The sequence below is a fragment of the Caretta caretta genome, chromosome 4 (genome assembly GCF_965140235.1).
Source record: "Caretta caretta isolate rCarCar2 chromosome 4, rCarCar1.hap1, whole genome shotgun sequence".
Lineage (NCBI taxonomy): Eukaryota > Metazoa > Chordata > Testudines > Cheloniidae > Caretta > Caretta caretta.
The window spans coordinates 89,920,242-89,942,743 of NC_134209.1; the positions used below are offsets into that span (position 1 = coordinate 89,920,242).

Consider the following 22,502-nt stretch of genomic DNA (forward strand, 5'->3'; position numbering starts at 1 on the left):
GGCTGGTAAGGGTCAGCAGGAGAGTAGTCGGTCTGTTGCTAGTGGAGCTTGTCGACCCCCTCCTTCCGACAGGTCATGTAGGTGGTATCTGTTCAGGGAGCTGTTGCGCAACCCTTGATCAGGAAACCAATATGTAACATTGGCAATATGGTTAAATGCCACCGGCTGTCTAGTCTCCCATTTTTGGTTAAGGTGATAGAGACAATTAAGAGTATCTAGATGCCCCAGATCTGCTTGAAACTTTTCAATCTGGTACAAACGTGGGTACAGGGCTGGCATTGGTAGTAACGGTGGATGATCTCCTACTGAAGTGTGAAGATCCTGGTGCCTGTGCTGATAAATCTGCTGTTTTCAATGCTGTTCATTATGAAATGTTACAGATTTGCTGTAGACTGTAGCAAGAGAAGGCACAACTGCTCTTTGGTGCCGCTGTTCCTTCCTTTGCCAAGTACTCCCCAAGAGTAGTGTGGCTCTTTATCCCCTAGGGGCAATGGCTTGTGGAGTTCAAGGCTCTCTTTTGTCCCTATCTCATTCATCGTGTCCATTGGGCTACTGAGAGGGCTAATGGGGAGGTACTTTCTGCATGCTGATGACATTGAGCTCTGTATCTTTCCCTTATAAGCCATGCAGTGCTATTGAAAGCCGGTTCAGTATCTGAGTGAGACTGGTACATGCATGAGAGCTAGCTAGCTAGCTAACTGAAGCGTAATCCAGATAAGGCTGAGGTGATAATGATAGGCCTGGGGAAGCAACTGGAACATATAGTGACAATTCTACCTACCTCTTTTTGAGGGAATTCATGCAGCTTGTTACTCCTGCCCTGTTTTTCCCTTCCACTAATTTTCTTTCTCAAAGTCTGGATCAGATGTCAAACGCTCTTTTAGCAGTGACTCTTCCCCTTTTAATGCCATATTAGGATATATGGTTACCATGATCGCAATGTTATGATTACGAGTTTTTGTTGCTGCCGCTGCTGTACTGAGAAGCTTCATTTTTTGTTCCCACTGGAGCTTCTCTCTCTTTTGATAAGTGTGCATAATATAGGCCCTTCATTTCAGACTTCTCTGGCAACAGCGTTCTCTGCAAGCATATTCATTGGATACCTTGAAAGCACTGACCCCAAGGCTTTTAATCAATAGAATAAATTATTTGTACTTGAAATTTTTGCATAAAACCGATAGTTTAAAGAGCTGTTCTCTTACGTTATTCATCACATACTGAAGCTGTTGGAGTTCTTGTGGTATTTTAGCTGCTGATCACTTTAAAGGTTTCCTTAAACTTATTTTCTAATTCTAGGGAGAAGATAGCTTACTTCACAAGAGCGAAGATCAACATACCATCCCTACCAGCAGATGATGTATAATTACATTTTTCACTGAAGTATTTTTCCACTCGCTCATCTTTTTAGATGAACGTTTTGTAGTTAGAACCTCCTGCTTTTAAAGATCTTCTATTTTACATCCGACTATAAAGATGTTCATTTGTAAAATACAGCGAACTGAGTTCTTGTCTGTTAAAAGGCGCCGAACAAACAAACAAACAAACAAACCACAACTAGCAGAAAACCAAAGTGGAACACTTCTGGTACACGGATGCTAATTTTGTACAGTTTGTATGTATCGCATGTGTGCTCTTATTTTGTAAAGATGGAACAAAGGAAAGTGTGTATCCTGTTGAACCGCACTGTGTTGAGAAATATTACGTTCAACAGAAGATTGTTTGTCTTTTCACTATTTTCACGTGAGCAGACTGTGAAGATGGCTGTTATGCCATGCAATATTTTTGTACAAGTGTGACTTTTATAGTTTGAAATTAACCATGAATGCAAGCTCCTTTCCAAAACAGCAAGGCTGCCTCGTAACAGGTGCAGTTTAGATTTCCATCACCTACGTTGGGATTTTGTTTCTGAAAACCATTTCCTGACTGTCCTTTTTATTTCTGTGAAGAAAGAAGGTGGAGTACTGAGTGCAGGAGTATAATTTTGTGAATGTACAGTACTTTGGGCTGCACTGTACAGTACTTTGCATCTGCAAGGTGGGGAGGGGAAAGGGCAGACCAGTAACCCTAAAACCTCTTAACAGTGACACTACCAAAAGGGCAGCTGCTTTCTGAAACTGAAGCTGAATCAAATTCACATCAAAGTGTTTATAGATGAGTAGTCATACCACTGCGCTGTCAAATCTTACGTTTAAATGTAACCTTTTGACCTAAATGTTGTCTACTTTTGTCAACAAGCAGTATGTAAAAAAGATCAGGTTCATGAAAAATTAAACCCGTGCTGTTGTCAGAAGAGGAAAAACTACCCATCAAATTCAAAATGAATCCACTGACGCTAGTACCGGAAGTATTGTTGGTGTAGAAATCCATGCTGGAAAAATCTGTGACCTAGAAACCATAAACTATTTCAGTTGGGTATGTACTCCAGTACTCATTACCTTTTTTTAAGTAAATGAAACACAAGCTGTTTTTCAGAATAATGATGGTTCAAGTTGAACAAACTTAAGGAGTAAATGTGCACAAGATGTCTATCAAAATAGAATTTTCACTTATCTGACCAGACCTTTTTGTTTCACAATGTGGATGTGCTTGTCATCGTCCCTGGGGAAGCATGCGACTGCATCAGATCTGGAATAAAGCATCTACAACACGCTGTTGGGTAAAACAAAACTTTGTGGTTGATCTTATAGCCAAACAATGTAACTCAACTTGTATCTACAGTACCTAATCTCTGAAGGTTTTTGAAAAAAATGTTAAATTCAAAGTTTTTTTTTTTATTCTATGGATAGAATCTTTGTCCTTAACCTACAGATTATATTGACAAGCCACCTATACATAGCACTTCACTTTTCCAGAAAGTAATTAGCCTTGTTGAAAGATGAAGAGAACATAGCTACAATATGTTTGCGAATGTCAAGGTAAGAAAATTCTGTGCCTAGAATCTTTTTTGTTAAACACACCAAGGATTTTCTTGTGATACACAAATACATTTAAAGGATTTGAAATAATAAATGTATAACTGGAGGCCACACAGTTCTGAACAAGTGCCAGTCAGGCCAACTGACTGAGCATCATTCTTCATGGATATCCATTTATTGCTGTTCTTTTAACACACACACACACACACACACACACACACACACACACACACACACACACACACGACTACTAGAAACAAGAAGATATGATTCATGCTTGTGAGGTCAAACTTTAAAAACAGAAGTTTGACATTTACTGTAGAGGTGAAACGAAGGTTGACTGTTTCAGCTTCTCAGTTTGATTATATAAAGTGTTGGTAGGATGTGTAGAATTGTACCGTATGATTTATTTTTTTATTTATTTACAGTCTTATTTATGTTCTGTTAAATATAGTTCAGTTCTGGCCATTTAAAATGTTTGATGTTAAACTATTGTGGGAAATATTTACAGCTTTCTAAATTCTTGCCAGACTAGCTGCTGTTTGTGTATATGTTGAATAACCTTCAGAGGAGTATAAAAATATAAATTCTGATTGGGTGTGGCCAAGACGGTCAAGTTCTGATGGCTTTAGTTTGCAAAATTTGCTCATTTTTAAAATGAGACAGACTTAAACATATCAGCTCTTTCTCCTCACTTTCCAACTCATTAGTAGCGTTACAAACTTATTTATAGGCAGCTTTTAACAGTTGTGGGGGTTTTGTTTTTTACTAATTCAAATTATTCACACTGCTGAAACATTCAATAGACTGAACTAAAAGTGGATATGAACAAACCATGAAGTTCAGATTTATAAATCTCACTCTTGAAGAATTAGAGTTTACCCTGTACAGGGAATAACAAATGCAGTAATTAGTTCTCGTGTTTCAGTTATCAGTATGTAATTGCACTTGTGTAATCAAAATTAAGTATTACAGGTACAAAACAATATTATGAATGAAGTTCAGCAGAAATTGTTCTAGGATACAAATCAAATAATTTTAAAATCTTTTTTACTGTTGCTATGTTTATACTGTATTAAGCATCGAATGCTCAGGACTGAACTAAATATTTAATCAGGTTATACTCCGAATGTGTTTCTGTTCTAATTTTGTCTGTAAAAGTATGCAAATACATCACATAGATTAACTTTTGTCTCTGCACTTTCAATGTGTTTCAGTGATTTGAAAAAAAATAAAAAACGTTAACAAAGCCGTTTTGTAGACTAGTGTTTAATTTTAGTGAAATCTTTGATTCCTGGGCTGTTTCTGAGCTCTTTGCAAAAGTAGATGTTCACTTACTATTTTTGTTGACTTCAGAAAGTCACTGCAGTGTTAACGTCAATCACTGCTAGTCCTTAGGATCGTGGCATATCATGCTAATGGAAGTGCTCTCATCGGTTTTCACTTAAACTCCAGTGTTAATGTCCAAGTAGATTCACTGCTCATTAAAACGGTGTATAATAGCTATGACCACAACCATCCAAAGTGCAAACTTCCACGTGCAGGCAACACAGCTCAGTATTGTCCTGGAATGTATTCTAGGCCTGAGGCTCTTATGAGCTACAGTTTGTGCCAATGCGTGTGGTGCTCTAGTGATGGAGAAAATTGAGGTCTGTATAAACTGATAGTACAAAAAATATATTTACATGTGACATGAGATAGGCATGGAACTCTGGACTCCACTTTCCCACATTAACCTCCCTCCTCTGCTCTCTGTCACCCTAGCACATGAGAGAACAGAGAGACTGAGGTAGAGCCTCAGACGGTGTAAATGGCCATAGCTCTGCTGAAGTCAGTGGAGCTATGACTCCTTGCACCACCTGAGGATCTACCCCACTAGGTCTTGCATAAACATTTTTAATGGACACCGAGAACTTTCTTGCCCATTACCTTCTTGTCACAGCAAATCCACCAATGCAAACTATTTAGGCTTCTTAAGTGTTGGAAATACGCAAGTCAAAGAAAAAATTCTTGCTCAATTAAGTCACTGGGAGGTTTTTTTTCCATTTAATTGAATAGAATCAAGCCTATATTCCATAATAGAAAATCCAGAACTCATACTTTAGATCCATAGTAAGTTATTTTTATATGACAGATACATTGATCAACACGTGAAAATGTGTGGTAACTTTTTAAACTAAACATCCATATATTATGATTTTGTATTTTATTTACCAGATATGTGCAGTCATAAACTGTATTATCATATCAACAGATACAACCAAAGTAATTAGTCTAATCACTGTTAAGTCTCAATTGTTTTTTCTCTCCACAATGAACATGAAAATGGTTTACCGGACTTGCAGGAAGGGTGCAGTGTTCTAACTTGGTGATTAAAGGGAATAACAAAGTTTTTTTAAAAATCTAACACCTTGTAGGTGAGGTGGTTCGTCTGTGTCAGATAAACCTACAAATCCTGAACTGAAAAGTTTGATTCTTCTCGTCGAGTTTGAAAGGAAACGGGTGTCTGCCCTTCTTAAAGTCTCTTAAATGTTCAGATCTATATTTCCGATTTACAAAAGTTGATAGGTATCTTGAATTTCTGCCACTGCATAACAAACTGACTATTCGTGATCTTTAGCTGAACAAGCTGTGCATATAAGTAATGATTCCTTGTATCACAAAGAATCTACCAAACCAGCCAGAAAATAGTGCACCCCCGAATTCCCATCTGGGACAATCTCCAGAATAGCCTCATTCCAAAATGTTTGTGCCATAACATGGGTAACGCAAGAAACGGGGGGTAAGGTTCAGATTCCAGATATCCATAAAAGTATTCCTTTATGCAGTAAACAGTCATTTCTTTTAGTTCATGTTGCGAAGCTCCCATTTTCAGGCAGTCCAAAAACTAGAGATCAGGAGACTCAAAAGCCCAAGCCCATTCGATGTAGACACTAAAATCCTGAACTCTGCAGGCAAAACTAATAAAGAATCAAAGTCCTTACACTGTGTTCCTCTTGATTCGTCTTGAACAGTACGGGTTTGCCAGAGTCCCAAGTCCCAGGTCTCCAGTTCATTTACATCCAAATTGAGATTTTTTCCAGTCTGACAAATTATTATAAGCACCAGTAAAAACCTATCCTAACAAAAATAATAAAATTCCAGCTAATTGCATCCTACTTATGTGGGCTAAATCCATTTTAATAATAGAGTCCAAACGCTTCAGGAATATCTCTACCAACTACTACAGATACATTTTCTGTTTAGTGCTTGTTGCGCTAAACATAAACTTTGTAAGCTGTGAAATAATTCCCTCCTTTTATATGCTATTTCGTAAAAGGATTTTTGACAGATTTCGTTTGATCTGGTTTCTTGTGGATTTGCTTTGAGTATAGAGAAATAACGTGATAAATCAGTAATTCAAAGATGTGGCTGCAGCTGGGCTCATATTCCATTGGTTTTGCTTTTCAGAAAATAGCTGGTCTTTGAACAGAAAAGCATACACTCAATAATAGTGCCCTTTCTATCGCTATTGGGGTAACAATACTCCAACCCTTTTCACTAAGTAGTTTTAATAGTTCTGGATGTTTTTAATTAGCTCATTGTTTGGGATGATAAAATTCATAACCTGAATAATTCACATTCCGTATATTTGGATAAGCCCATGCAAACTTTATATAGTTTAACAAATAAGGTGGTCTGCCTGTGAAAAATACTGCATTTATTTTACAAAGTTTTAAGAAGTATATTTGTTTAAAATCAGACTAATTCCATGTACAAGAACTGCTATATATGATAAAAGTTTAACCGAAATCTTTCACTGAATGCCATTCAAGTATTCATGATTAAAAACTCAGTTCCTATACTCTATAAAATAGCAAATGCTTATGAGCAGATTAACTCTTTCAACTAGGTATTTTTCAGCCACCCCTGGCTCTTTAATTTTTTTCTTTGTATCTGAAATATGCAGGTGCCAGAACATCCAGGTTAACTTTTGTGTCTTGTTTTCCCCATAGTAGGTTGGGATAACAAACGACTAGCTGTTTTGGGACACTGGCCTGTGATGCTGGTGAATTACATGCAGCATTTTTAAGAAACTAAGAGTGCTTTAAAAAAAACGAGATCTCTGCCAGTCTTCTTAGGGTTTTGGGAATTTTCCTGGATAAAGAAACACAGTTCTTACACAGAGATCTCCTTCTCTCTGTAGCAAAAGTCTATACCCAGAACACAAGTATTTTGAGGGTATTTGTAGAGGTGGGAAATACTCTAGATCATGAAAATGTTACTGGATCAGATAGGTGGATGGTTGTGCCATAGGGAGTCAAAGCCTTTGAATTCCACTTAATTGGCTTCTCATGAAAAGGAAACTTAACATTTTTGGCTCTTAACCAACATACGAGAGAGCAACCTTATACATTTTGGGGGTCTACAGTTCAGCTTTAATAGCAAAACAAAGTAGTGGTTCTTCCATACAGTCATGATAGCTTTAATGTCCTGCTGCAAAACAAAACAGTTTTGCCCCCCGGAGCGACGACACTACGTTGAAAGAACAATTACAGGAAGAAAGAATTAGACACACAACTTTAATGAATCAGCTAAGTAACAAAGGGTCCTTTGAATCATTGTTGGAACAAGCTTCTGCCTTGTGCTAGAGTTCTGAAAAGAAAGAGAAGACTGTCTGTACTACTTAAACTCCTAGATTTTCAGGACTATTTTCAGTTTCCAAGTGTTGACAGTGATCTTGCATTTCTGTTACTGTGTAATGGACTGAGGATGGATGGACTTCCGATGAACAGACAGTGCAATTAAGTAGTGACCCTCCTAGTATAAGACATATTCCAGCAAACCAGCCAACAAACAGTGCTTCCCCCAAGTCCCACTTGGGAATAATCTCTGGGATATTCTCATCCAAATTTTCCTCGACTACAGTGTGAGCAACCCAAGAAACTGGGGCCATGACTGTAATTGCTGATATCCAGAAGAGTATTCCTCCAAGCAGTAATAGCCGTTTCTTTAGTTCCTGTTGTCTTTCACCGATCTTCAAACAGTCCAACCCAAAACCTGAAAGCAAGAAGCCCAAAAGTCCTAATCCATTTGAAACAAACATCAAAATCCTAGAAATCCTAAACTCTGGAGGCAAAGCCAAGAAAGAATCAAAATCCTTACATTGAATTCCCCCTTCCTCTTGGGAAACACAAACTTGCCAGAGTCCCATGGTCCAGGTCTCGAATTCATTTAACTCTAAAGCGAGATTTTTCCAGTCAGGTAAATAGGTAGTGAGACAGGATAGAAACCATCCAAACAGAGAGAAAAAAATGCCATTTAATTGCATCACAGTTCTGTAGACTAAAGCCATTAGAAGAGCAGTCCAGAAAGCTTTAGGAGGAATGTCTCTCTAAGGGCTGATACCTTTTGTGGTGGTTGGAGCTATGATGATCTTAGTTCTTTGTGCCCTGAATATAAGCTTAGATATTAACCCTTTGAAAACTCTGAAACACTTTTTTGTTCTTCATGAATATAATGTTTCATGTAAAGGACGAAGGACTCTGCTAAACCATGGGTTAGGCTTTCTGATCAAGATTTGATCTATTACCTTCCAGTGCCTGATGATTACAAGTCTGCGGATGAACAAAGAAGGCTCTATGACCCCTCACCCTAAATACAACAGAAATCTTTGTGCTTCAATACGGATTAATTAGATTTTAAGTGGTGATAAAAAGCCAGCTCTGTCCTCAACAGGACTTCATTGTAATAGCAAAACTTGACATTTCAGGGATGTAAATCGAGGCCTTGTAAAGAAAGGTAGACTGTTTCCCTATAATCTTTATTCTTAGACTTCCTCAACATACACAGTGGCTTATTCTCCACTCTCTTGTTCTATGTCACAAGCACTGGGAAGACTCTCTGTAAAAGGTCCTTGTATGTTTCATTTTTTCCATGTTTGTTTCTCTTAAAATGGGCTTCTTTTAAGGTCTGACCCATTTAAGGGGCAAAGGAGAAGTGAGTAAATAATCAAAGTGCCATAAAGAAAGCAATCCATTACAATTCTAGACTCCCACCCATCATAATGAATTCAGAGCAGAAATTCAGTTGTTGTAAACTGAAGAAAATGCAGCTGTGACCATTTTAAATCAGTTGAAGTTGTCCCCTGTACTCTCTGGGTCTAGTCCTGCAACGTGCTGAGTATTTGCTCAACTCCAATTTCAGTTAGTGGGTGCTGAGGTTGTTTCCTATTCCTGGTGGTAGGAAATGCTCATCACCTTCCCATATGAGGCCCTAAATAAGCAGGGTCAGTGGGAAATCATGGAACCCAGATATAGCATCATGCTTTTGCCCTGGTATGTGCTTCTCTGAAATCTATTTTTTCTCATCCTGACTGAGGGCTGTTCTGCATAGCATTCCTCCTGGCACAGTACAGCTACTCATGGACACACCACTGCAATGTACTATATCAACACACAGGGAGGAACGTGCTCGTTGCTGCTGTGTCAGGAAGTGATCCCCCTTGAGGAAAAGTGCATCAGTCAGTGTCACACCGATGGGCCTGTCAGGGTTCCCTCCCCACTCTGTACTCTGGGGTGCAGATGTGGGGACCCGCATGAAAGACCCCTTACGCTTATTTCTACCAGTTTAGGTTAAAAACTTCCCCAAGGCGCAAATTCTTCCTTGTCCTTGGACGGTATTGCTGCCACTACCCAAGTGAGTTAGGCAAAGATTCAGGAAAAGGACCACTTGGCGTTCCTGTTTCCCCAAAATATGCCCCCAATCCCCAAACCAGATAGGTAAACAAGGTGAGCACAGACCAGACCCTTGGGTTTTTAGGACACTAAAAACAAATCAGATTCTTAAAAGCAGAACTTTATTATAAAGACAAAAGTAAAAGAAGCACCTCTGTAAAATCAGGATGGAAGGTAATTTTACAGGGTAATAAGATTTAAAACACAGAGGATTCCCCTCTAGGCAAAGCTTTAAGGTTACAAAAACCAGGAATAAACCTCCCTCTGAACATAGGGAACATTCACAAGCTAAAACAAAAGATAATCTAACACATTTCCTTGCTTTACTTACAATTTTTGTAATCTTAGCTGCTTATTTCAGGTAGGGTTTTAGGAGAGGGTTTTTTCCTGCCTGGTCCCTCTCTCTGTTCCAAGAGAACACAAACAAAGAGAGCACAAACAAGACCTCCCCCCACAGATTTGAAAGGATCTTCTTCCCTTATTGGTCCTTTTGGTCAGGTGCCAGCCAAGTTATTTGAGCTTCTTAACCCCTTACAGGTAAAGGAGGGATTTTATGATACCCTTAGCTGTGTGTTTATGACAGGGCCCCTGCGCCTTCGTAGCCTACAGAACACCTTAGGGCACCATCCCAGTCATTAATACTCAGACAACCACAAAGGACCACTCAAGGACTCCATTCTGCAAGACATCTTGCACAGGTTGGGGGTGCCTGAGTTTAGAACTCTTTGTGTCCAACCGCCATAGGTTCTGTTCCAGAGGAGGATCCAGTTCCAGCTTCCGGTCAGATGTCTTTCTGATCCTACGGCTATCCGGACTCGCGTATGCTTACCCTCTAATTCCCTCAAGATCAAACAATACAGCTCAAATGAGGGCGTGGCCCAGACAGTTTTGGTTTGCCGATCTCATTAACCTATTAACACGGCCCCCACTTACGCTCTCAACGCTCCCAGATGTCATCTCGCAATTGAAGGGGACAAATCCTGCACCCAGCCCCAGGCCCCCTCACCTCACAGCCTGGATGCTGGCTAGCTAACATCCACTGATCGATCCTGCTTCTTAATAGTTCAGTACATCTGTTGTGGAAAACGAGTTACACCACAACACATCCTAGCTTGCAACAGAAAGGATTCCACCAGTCTTACCTGTGCTGCTAAATGGAAGAGGCTCTCTATCTGGGTATCGGGGAATCATCTGTCTCTCTTGGAAGCACTGATGGCTGCCATCCCTGGACTACCTGCTCATGTTAAAGTATTTGGCCTTCTCCATCAGCTCCCTTGCAGTGCATCTGGCACCTATCTCTGATCACTATCCTCCGGTGGGAAGGCCAGACTGTTGTCTCATCCGACAGCGGCTAGATTTCTCAAGGGTCTCATTCATGTTTTCCCACGAAGCAGAGACCCTGCCCTTCTGGGACCCCAGTACCGTTTTAACAAGTTTGATGGCACCTCCTTTTGAGCCTTGGTAGTCTGCCCTTTGGAAGTCTGCTCTTTGTACCACTTATCTATAAAGACTGCCTTCTTAGTGGCCATAACCTTAGACAGAAGAATAAGCAAGATGTAAACCCTTACGGTGGGGCAACTTTATATAGTATTCCAAAAGAACCAAGTGATTTGATGCCCTTATCTAAGGTTACTAATTTCTAATTTCTGATTGTTATCCTAATCAGATGATCCGTTTAGCTGTATGCTTCCCCAAACCTCACTCCACTTTGGAGGAGCTAAACTTCATGCCTTCGATATTATCAAGCTTTTTTTCTTACTATCCAGACTGAACAAAGCCATTTAGGAATTCTCCAAAACGTTCCCTAATGCGTACTGACAGAATGAAGGGCCAACCAATCTCCATTCACACTGTCACAATAGGTCCCAGGTTATAAGACATGTTACAGGGTGACCCATTTTGACCCACCTGTATAGATTAGGATCCATTCCACGAGAGCTCAGGCTCAGGCAACCTCTGCCACCTCTCAAATACCCAGTGAAAATTACATTGTCACTTCAAGTATTAACTCTTTCATTGCTCATCAAAGCACGTAAGAAAGGAGAGCTATAGGATGAAAATCTGCACAAGCTACTGTAAGTGGCAGCTCATTTTGGCACTGCTCGACAGACTTGAGAAAGCTGCCACTTTTCTCCAAGCTTTCCAATCAAGAAAGAGCCTAGCAGAGCCCAGAGGGGCAAGAGGGCCCCCACAAGCAAGTGAAGAAGCCCAGTGGCGTGTACAAACATAGGCAGTGGCTGGCTAGGGCTAGAGGGGGGCCAGATCCAGCCACCTTCATGTGCAGTCCAGCTCTGCAGATCCAGCAGTGCCAGGGACAGCTCAGTGCTGCACCACCTGGCTGCCCAGCAGCAGAATGAGGAGGGAGAGTCCTGAGAGCCCAGTGTCGTGCTGGGGGCAAAGTCTGTCCTGAGTGCCCCCAGCAAGCCAGTTCTGTCTGGTGCCCATGAGTGGAGCTGGTACCAGAGAGGGAGATGAGCGAGATGGAGGACAGAAGAGGCTCAAGAGGAGGGGATCCAGCTGGGGCCACCAGGACACAGCTCCCTCTGCTCCCAGCCCAACCCCTGACCCTGCCCTTCCACTGGCCCCCATCCAATCTCCCTACCATAGCCGCGCAACCTGCCCCTCCCACAGCTCTCCCCTGCTTCCCCTCAAACCCCTCACAGCTCCACCCAGCCCTGCTTAAACCCATCTAGCCCCCTGCTACCTCATCCCCAGATAAAAACACCCAAGCTTCTCCCCCCCTCCCCAAATAAACTTCAATGCCACCAAACTTCCTCTGGCCACAGCCTTCCACCTATCCCACCACATCAACCCCCATCACACAAACACACATCTCAAATAAACCCCTCCCGTCACAACCTCCCAAATAAATGCTCCATAAATCACCCTGCCAAAACCCTTCTCCAAGCCCTCTGCTCACCATTCCCCCAAACCCCATTCCCCAATACACCCACCTTTTAAAACCTCCCCTCTACTTCTGGCAGCACCAACCCCCGACTTCTTCAATTGCTCCAGTCCCCGATGGCTCACCCAGGAAGTCCCCCATAGGGCCTCTCCCTCCTTGGCATCAGCATCCCATCTTCACTTTAGAGTGTTATGTGGGGTTGATGATCTTTCCCTTTGCCTGTCCCTGTCACCTCCTTGTCCTCTTGGGGTGGTCAGATGGCTAGTGGGTGTCCCTCCATCTGGCGGAGCCCACCACAGCAAAGGTGAAAATGGCAAGAGCTACCAGCCAGAGTGGGAACCCAGGCCCAGCCCAGCAGGTCAGGAGCCTCTGCTCTGGGGTGAGTGCACGGTGGACTCGCTCGCCAACTTCCTCCTCTCCACACCAGGCCATGACTTACGCAGTGATCTCGTGCACTGGAGAGCACGGCCTGACAGTTTTACACAAACCCCACAAAGAATATTTTCACCAGCCGCCTGTGCATCCAAGCCTTGCTGAGAAGGCAGCCAAGCTCAAGGAGTCCAGCTGAGCCCATGGGTGTACCTGGACCCCAGTAAGGGGGAGATGAGCTCAGGGAGCCCACAGAGCATGTGTGATCATATCTTCTGCAACAGCACAATCTATTGTGAGTCCTGTCTCCTGTGGCGAGAGCTTATTCTGTGGGCAGAGCTTGGAAGAGTGCCATCACTGCCCACCCCACTCCCACCCCAGGAGCCCAGCTGACACTGTCAGATCTTTGGGATGAGAGCTGTCTGTCTCATTATACCAGCTCATTTTTAAGTAAAACAAAAGCTGAGACCACACTTCTGTAACGAGTGGTGGCCTGACATAAACACGTCAGAGTTCTTGGGGGTTTCTAAGAGAACTCAGGTTATGTGAGAGATTTTTGGAAAGAGACTTTTTGAATGTAAGGAAGGCCTGTTCAATGCAAAGCCCAGGGGGACTTTCCCACTCTGATTTTGTTACTGGTCCACTATGACACTCTTACTGAATTCTTCCCTGCAACAGCGGGACAGTAGGAATTGCCATACTGGGTCAGACCCATGGTCTCTCGAGTCCAGTGTCCCGCCTCTGACAGTGCCCAACACCTGACACAGAACTGGAACCTATGATTTTAAAAATAACGTGAAAGAATGTTTTGAGAGCGTATCACTCATTTTAAATAGCTCCAAGTATCAGTCTGCAAACTGATGTCTCCAGTTCTTGCCAGCGTGACAAGTCTTAAGTGGGGTGGGGGGGGGGGCGGTTTAAACTCTAGTCTGTCTACATAGCATCCTGTTCAAACAAATACATTAACTTTTCCCTCATTACTTATAAAACCGTTTCCATCTGGATTCTGAATCTTACTCTAATGCGATTTATTTTTCTTCAGAGGTTTTAGAATTACATCATTTCTCCTGGAAATCTTGATGGCCAGAACTGGTCTCATTAGTATCGAAACCCAATATACATATATTTTCTTCCAAAGAACATTAGGAAGCCGTTGGTTGCTGAAAAACATGAAAACTAAAACAGATCTGTATCCAACAGAAATATTCAGCTTAAGTCCAAGTAGTGAATTTTACTACTCTGATAGCAGGAGTAAGCTGTGTGCCTGGTATTTTCATGAAGTGACTAGGCTATTTATTCTTTGAATAGTGGTCAGTGCATCTCTAACCTATGTGAATATCTTATTTTGTGCCATATAAAGGAATCTTTGTGAGGAAGTAACCTGAGGCAAGCGCTGCAAGGGGAAATTTGATGAAAGTACATTATAATCAGTGCTGAACAGAACCACCAGTCCTTGGTTTTCTGGAGATGTTGAAGGTTTAAGTTTTCATCACCTCACTTTTTCATTAATCACTTGACTTTTTCTGTGCTTTCCGGTAAGTGTCTGGGGGTTTCAGCAGAGTGCAGTACACTGCATTGAATTGTTTCCTCCTGTGAACGCTTCATGCACACAGCAGGAAATCGTGTGCTTAGAGAAATACTATTTTTCAAAATACCCTCCATGTTCTCACCCCCTCCCAAATGTTCTTTATTTAAACATTATCAACTTAGTTTGGACATTAGGTAGAGCTGGACTAGCAGCTGGGGGGGGGGTGCACAAAAGTTGCCAGTGGTCCATAGTAACTGATGCAATCTGAACACTGACCTGACAAATGGGGGGGGGAAGGAGGGGAGGAGAGAATCCCTAATTATAAATACATATTCTATTAGACCTTGTCATGATAGTGAATTGGAAAAGAGAATTTAGGGACCATGCGGAGGGGTGGGGTTATAGGGGCAAGCTATACAGATTGTTTTCTTCCCCTTTCAAAACAAAAACATATCAGTGGTTTACTTAATCAAACACATAAATCAGTTCAAGGATCATTACTTTTTCATAAAACATCCATTCAAAATTTAGATGAGATCATTTATAAAAAGGGCCAAAAAGTAAGTGACTTCATTTTGGTATAATTTCTAAATAATTTGTTTTGGTTTTTTAAAGTCCCCTGTGTTGAGAAGTAGGATTGTTTTGGATGCTGTTAAAGTTAGCAGACAATGGAATAAATGTGAGCATGTTGTGTACGGAGGTTACAAGAGAAAAGGATAGACGCAATTACATTTACTGCCATGGAATTGAATAGAAGCCGGACAAATAACATTGGACCACATTCTCTTGTCCAATCTGGCCCCTTTGCATTGCTTGGCAGCACAAAGAGGGATGGATAGTGGCTGCCTCTGGCCATCTGAAAATTCCCCTCCCCTGGAGGAATCCTCAGGCAGAATAAAATGAATGTAATTGGATCCTGTGCCACCTCCGTCTTCTGTGGCGTGTGTGTGTGTGGTGTGAGGCTGGAGTAGGGTAGGGTAGGGTATGGCCAAAGCACCAATGTGCTCCTGTAGTTGTTAGCTGATGGTCCTTTGGCATACGCTAAGGGATGCTCTGGAGCTGCACAAGGAAAGAATCAGGGAGCCGTAACCAACTGTATAATGGTTTGCCCCCATCTCCAGCATCCAGCACACCTTAACACACAGAGGGTTTGGCCCATTATATTGCGTGTTCTGTGTTCAAGTGTATACACAATTTCTTTAAGAAAGGAGAAATATTAGCAGCCACTTGGAACGTTCTTAAATCTAATCTGAAGTAGATCATTTATATCTAAATTATCTAATTAAATCTCTTGTATCTTATAATAATGAAGGAACCTGTTGGCTTATTCAGACTTTTGGAAGAAAAGGTGCAACTTGCTTCCTACTGAAACCACCACAGCAGAATTATCCATGTCTCTTACATGGATAGATGAGAGAGAATCTGTTTTACCAACTATTGAAAAGGAAGCAACCAGGCATTTACAGCAGTGTGATATAATGTGATAGATATGTTTTAAAAAGCCCTTGTGAGTATGTAAAAGAAACTGTGAGATCCCTTAAGACTCTAAGATTAGAATATACAAGTCTAGTTAGAAGAAATGAAACTCATTCTCTGAAAGCAAGACCTTTCACTCCTATGAAACACCTTATTTCAGATTTTTGACTAATGGGAATTGAACAAGAAGATTTAGGAGGAAAGGGAATAGGAAGAGATAAGTACAAGGTAAAACTTTTCTGTTTGTACTTTACAGACTTAGTCAAAAGATCAAAATGAAACATGGATTTGCCATCCTTTTTAATAGAAGAATAAAGAATATTCCAAGATTAACTGCACAAGCCTCACAAAACACCTTACTATCACCATCCCAATCCAAAATTAAAAATTAGGGTTAACTAGATTATCTGAACAATAAGGATTTTTTAATCTAGAACACAGTAGTTCTGATCTACTGCAAGTATGAAATCTTGTTACTTGACTATTGATGGAGATGTGATTTCCTTGAATGATGTACCTCTTTCCAAGAAAATAATTTGTCTGAGTTGTCAGAAGTGTAATCTTCTCTAGCATTACCCATCACTCATTATAACACTTTGGTTTAACATGGGTGTTATGTTGTCTATATGTCTCCTGTGCTCTTCATAAATATACATCGATTTAATATGGGTGTAATATGCAGACACACACTATTCCTGACCCCTGCAGGCAAGCAGCTGAAGCCCTGAAGCATGAGATTTGATTACAATAATTTTCTTAAGGCAGAGATGCAAGTGTTTTGAGCATGCTGAGGGCAATGCAGAGCTTTCTGTTCTCCTCATGGCCCATGAAAGGAGGGAATGAACAGGTGCATGTCACAGATTCACAGATTCATAGACCCCAAAGCCAGAAGCAACAAACATCCAGCCTGCCCCCACCATACACACAGGCCATAGAACGTTCTCCAGAAACTGGATGAAAGCATTTCGTTTAGACAGTTATCTAATCTCATTTTAAAAGCTCCAAGTGATGGAGAGTCCGCCACCTCCCCTGGTAAGCTGGTCCAATGTTTGGTGTTTTCCCCTTACATATTAAAACTGAGAAAACTTTCAATTAAAAACCATAATTACAAATAAATTTTAAAAATTAAAAATGCATCAGTTATTCACTAAAACCCATTCATGTTCTTCTCTCCCTTTGTTCCCCCCATCATGACCTCCCCTGCCTCTTTTCTCTCCAGCTTGCTCCACTCCTTTTCCTCCATCCCCTGTCACAAGCAGACAAAACCAAATAGGAAGCAGCTCTGCCTAACCAATTCAGGGTATGGCAGGCCAGTGGCTCCTCTCTTTCTCTCAGAAGCTGCCAGCTTGCCTTTCACTGGCAGAGGGAGCTGGAGTCAGATGGAGGCTCCAACCTTGAGTCCTCAGCTGTAGCAGCTCCCTGAGGGGGAAAGGGATGGCAGTCATGTTCTTCCTGCTCCAGGGTCTGGGCTGCTGGGGGTGGGGCAGAGGGGGCGCGGGAGAGTATAGCAGCTGTGGGAGCCCACAGTTCACTCTGTGTGCCAAGCTCGTGTCAGTGAGGGCACCATGCACACAGGCACTGCTCTTCCGCCTCCGTCTCTCAGCTGACCCCTGACATTGCATGTGTGGGGTGGAAATGAGATGCAGGGAGCAGAATCAACGTTAAAGCATGATGTGTTGTAAAAGATGGAACTGCTGAGTGGTTTGAGATTGCAGGAGTCCTGGTTAATTCTGCTTCACGGGATAGGGATAATGTCATGGCTATATTCATAGAAACCAGGAGAGAGATAATGTAATGAAAATGTTGATTGTTTTAAGATCTATATTATTTCATCCCAAAGAATACTTACCTGATGTCATCTCTGGCATTTTAGCCCATTGCCAAGTACTGTCAAGTGCTAAGTGCCTTTTTCTTGTATTCTGGGCATTCAGGATAGTTCGTTTAGAATAGGCCATAGACATGTACTCTGTGGTGGGGAGTTTAGCCTGGTCCTTACGGGTCATTTTGTGTGTTAATAAAGCAGCATTTGTTGAGACCAGGCCTGGAGTGTTGTGCTCCATGCACACCCTCTGAGCAGCTGTAGCATTGGCAACGAGGGTATACTGACTGACAGGTGCAAAACACTGTTCCTGGACTGTGGTGCTCCTGAAAAGCTGGGACGGCTGTTTTCCTGAGAGGAGAGAAGGGGCCTTGCTGACCTGAAAAGCCAGAGTGAGACTCCAAGGAAGCGTGGAGGTGCAGATTCTGGGTTCTTCAGCCACACAAGGGAATGGCATACCACAGCAGGGTGGGGAATTTGAACCCAGTCAGAAGGAAACATGGACATGTTATGCAGAATGCATCTGCTGTTACCTATTGGCTAATGGTGTAATGGACAAAACAAATCCTCTTCAGTGTTGTGGGTTGAGCGACTTATGGACTGATTATTGATTTCCTGGAGCCAAGAAGTCCTGGAATGGTGACATCTGACGCAGTGACAGATCATTATGAACCAAAACCATCTGTTAGTGTCTTGTGGTTTAAATTTAACTCCTGCCTCAGGGTGCCTTATTAATCTGTCTCGCAGTTTATGGCTCCTCTACGCCAGCTGGCAGCCCAAAGTTTGGAATTTGGAAATGGCTTGGAGGATACGTTGTGCAACTGCATTGTTTCTGGCATCAACAATGAAGGTATGCAGTGAAGGATTCTGGCAAAGCCCACCCTAAAACTCCAAAAGGCCATGGATATTGCTGTGGCACTAGAGATGGCCACCAGAGGCAGCCACGCTCTTTCACAAATCCCGGCCAAGTGGATCAACAGGTTGGGGGATAGGAAAGGGAGAGTCAAGCCACACCGTGAAGGTGACCTGCTATTGCTAGAGGGAGTAGGGAATGCTACCGATGTGTGGGGTGGGGGATCATTGTCATACAGTGTGCAGGCATAAAGCCTCAGTGGTGGTGGTGTAACAAGAAGGGACATTTGGCTAGGTGCTGCAGAACTAGAGGCACAGAATATGGGGATACCCGGAACAAAATGGGGGGAATAGGACGCGCCGTGTGAAAGAAGCATCAGCTGGGGACTTTGAATCAGAGGAGGAGGAGTAAGATGAGGTATAGGCTATCTTGAATCAGACTGACTCCTGTAAGAAACCAATCCTAATCAAAAAGAAAAGGAGTACTTGTGGCACCTTAGAGACTAACCAATTTATTTGAGCATGAGCTTTCGTGAGCTACAGCTGACTTCATCAGATGCATACCGTGGAAACTGCAGCAGACTTTATATATACACAGAGAATATGAAACAATACCTCCTCCCACCCCACTGTCCTGCTGGTAACAGCTTATCTAAAGTGATCAACAGGTGGGCCATTTCCAGCACAAATCCAGGTTTTCTCACCCTCCACCCCCCCACACAAATTCACACTCCTGCTGGTGCTAGCCCATCCAAAGTGACAACTCTTTACATAATCAAGTCGGGCTATTTCCTGCATAAATCCAGGTTTTCTCACATCCCCCCCACCCCCATACACACACAAACTCACTCTCCTGCTGGTAATAGCTCATCTAAACTGACCACTCTCCAAGTTTAAATCCAAGTTAAACCAGAACATCTGGGGGGGGGGTAGGAAAAAACAAGAGGAAACAGGCTACCTTGCATAATGACTTAGCCACTCCCAGTCTCTATTTAAGCCTAAATTAATAGTATCCAATTTGCAAATGAATTCCAATTCAGCAGTTTCTCGCTGGAGTCTGGATTTGAAGTTTTTTTGTTTTAAGATAGCGACCTTCATGTCTGTGATTGCGTGACCAGAGAGATTGAAGTGTTCTCCGACTGGTTTATGAATGTTATAATTCTTGACATCTGATTTGTGTCCATTTATTCTTTTACGTAGAGACTGTCCAGTTTGACCAATGTACATGGCAGAGGGGCATTGCTGGCACATGATGGCATATATCACATTGGTGGATGTGCAGGTGAACGAGCCTCTGATAGTGTGGCTGATGTGATTAGGCCCTGTGATGGTGTCCCCTGAATAGATATGTGGGCACAATTGGCAACGGGCTTTGTTGCAAGGATAAGTTCCTGGGTTAGTGGTTCTGTTGTGTGGTATGTGGTTGTTGGTGAGTATTTGCTTCAGGTTGCGGGGCTGTCTGTAGGCAAGGACTGGCCTGCCTCCCAAGACTTGTGAGAGTGTTGGGTCATCCTTTAGGATAGGTTGTAGATCCTTAATAATGCGTTGGAGGGGTTTTAGTTGGGGGCTGAAGGTGACCGCTAGTGGCGTTCTGTTATTTTCTTTGTTAGGCCTGTCCTGTAGTAGGTAACTTCTGGGAACTCTTCTGGCTCTATCAATCTGTTTCTTTACTTCTGCAGGTGGGTATTGTAGTTGTAAGAAAGCTTGACAGAGATCTTGTAGGTGTTTGTCTCTGTCTGAGGGGTTGGAGCAAATGCGGTTGTATCGCAGAGCTTGGCTGTAGACGATGGATCGTGTGGTGTGGTCAGGGTGAAAGCTGGAGGCATGCAGGTAGGAATAGCGGTCAGTAAGTTTCCGGTATAGGGTGGTGTTTATGTGGCCATTGTTTATTAGCACTGTAGTGTCCAGGAAGTGGATCTCTTGTGTGGACTGGACCAGGCTGAGGTTGGTGGTGGGATGGAAATTGTTGAAATCATGGTGGAATTCCTCAAGGGCTTCTTTTCCATGGGTCCAGATGATGAAGATGTCATCAATATAGCGCAAGTAGAGTAGGGGCTTTAGGGGACGAGAGCTGAGGAAGCGTTGTTCTAAATCAGCCATAAAAATGTTGGCATACTGTGGGGCCATGCGGGTACCCATAGCAGTGCCACTGATCTGAAGGTATACATTGTCCCCAAATGTGAAATAGTTATGGGTAAGGACAAAGTCACAAAGTTCAGCCACCAGGTTAGCCGTGACATTATCGGGGATAGTGTTCTTGACGGCTTGTAGTCCATCTTTGTGTGGAATGTTGGTGTAGAGGGCTTCTACATCCATAGTAGCCAGGATGGTGTTATCAGGAAGATCACCGATGGATTGAAGTTTCCTCAGGAAGTCAATGGTGTCTCGAAGGTAGCTGGGAGTGCTGGTAGCGTAGGGCCTGAGGAGGGAGTCTACATAGCCAGACAATCCTGCTGTCAGGGTGCCAATGCCTGAGATGATGGGGCGCCCAGGATTTCCAGGTTTATGGATCTTGGGTAGTAGATAGAATATCCCAGGTCGGGGTTCCAGGGGTGTGTCTGTGCGGATTTGATCTTGTGCTTTTTCAGGAAGTTTCTTGAGCAAATGCTGTAGTTGCTTTTGGTAACTCTCAGTGGGATCATAGGGTAATGGCTTGTAGAATTCATTTGCAAACTGGATACTATTAATTTAGGCTTAAATAGAGACTGGGAGTGGCTAAGTCATTATGCAAGGTAGCCTGTTTCCTCTTGTTTTTTCCTACCCCCCCCCCCCCCAGATGTTCTGGTTTAACTTGGATTTAAACTTGGAGAGTGGTCAGTTTAGATGAGCTATTACCAGCAGGAGAGTGAGTTTGTGTGTGTATGGGGGTGGGGGGGATGTGAGAAAACCTGGATTTATGCAGGAAATAGCCCGACTTGATTATGTAAAGAGTTGTCACTTTGGATGGGCTAGCACCAGCAGGAGAGTGAATTTGTGTGGGGGGGTGGAGGGTGAGAAAACCTGGATTTGTGCTGGAAATGGCCCACCTGTTGATCACTTTAGATAAGCTGTTACCAGCAGGACAGTGGGGTGGGAGGAGGTATTGTTTCATATTCTCTGTGTATATATAAAGTCTGCTGCAGTTTCCACGGTATGCATCTGATGAAGTCAGCTGTAGCTCACGAAAGCTCATGCTCAAATAAATTGGTTAGTCTCTAAGGTGCCACAAGTACTCCTTTTCTTTTTGCGAATACAGACTAACACGGCTGTTCCTCTGAATCCTAATCGAGCTTCAGTTGAATGGGCAGAATGTGAAAATTGAGATTGGCACAGGGCTACAGTTTTGGAGGCGAGTGACCTACAAAATTACCTCTGATGCATGCTCCAGCTTGACTTTTTTATCCCCTAACTAAGCAATACTCAAGTCCTTCAAAGGGGAGGGTGGAAGTCAAGGTAAGGTATGGACCGCAGAGGGCTTGTCTACCTCTCTTTGTAGTAGCTGGGACAGGGCCAAACCTTTTTGGATGGAACTGAATCTCCATCTTGAACCTGGACTGGAAAAGACTTCTGGGACCTTCATATCACATAAGCACAAAATCAATCATTGACCTTTTGGAAAAACATGAGCAAGTATTTATAGAGGAGGTGAGAGAGCTCTAGAATCTCCCGGTGAAAATATAGGTAGAAAATACAGGTAGATACCACTGCATGCTCTCGATTTTGCAAGGCCACCCCATTCCTTATGCTCTACAAGCCAGGGTAGAAGAGAAACTGTGGCATTTAGACACTGTGGGGATTATCTGGCCAGTGACATTCTCTGAATGGGCTGCTCCGGGAGTACCTGTAGTAAAAGCTGACAGCTCCATACCTATCTGCGGCAATTACAAACAAACTGCAAACCAGGCTATCCACTTGGAGCACTATCCCATTCCTCATATTAGAT

General features: G+C 42.7%; 2 protein-coding genes and 1 pseudogene across 2 annotated transcripts in view; 1 reads left to right on the top strand and 2 right to left on the bottom strand.

The window, feature by feature from the left end:
- WWC2 (WW and C2 domain containing 2) overlaps positions 1 to 4,158 on the top strand; it is a 184,594-nt gene extending 180,436 nt beyond the window's left edge. The window contains exon 23 of the mRNA XM_048847887.2: positions 1,297 to 4,158. Coding sequence (XP_048703844.2) covers positions 1,297 to 1,363 — 67 coding nt within the window. The 3' untranslated portion in view covers positions 1,364 to 4,158. The remainder of the gene's footprint in view (positions 1 to 1,296) is intronic.
- Positions 4,159 to 5,531: 1,373 nt separating this feature from the next.
- LOC125636018 (claudin-22-like) lies at positions 5,532 to 6,069 on the bottom strand (annotated as a pseudogene).
- Positions 6,070 to 7,581: 1,512 nt separating this feature from the next.
- LOC125635855 (claudin-22-like) lies at positions 7,582 to 8,250 on the bottom strand. The gene has a single exon (XM_048848118.1). The coding sequence runs from the start codon at positions 8,248 to 8,250 to the stop codon at positions 7,582 to 7,584; it is 669 nt and encodes a 222-aa protein (XP_048704075.1).
- Between the last annotated feature and the right edge of the window lie 14,252 nt (positions 8,251 to 22,502).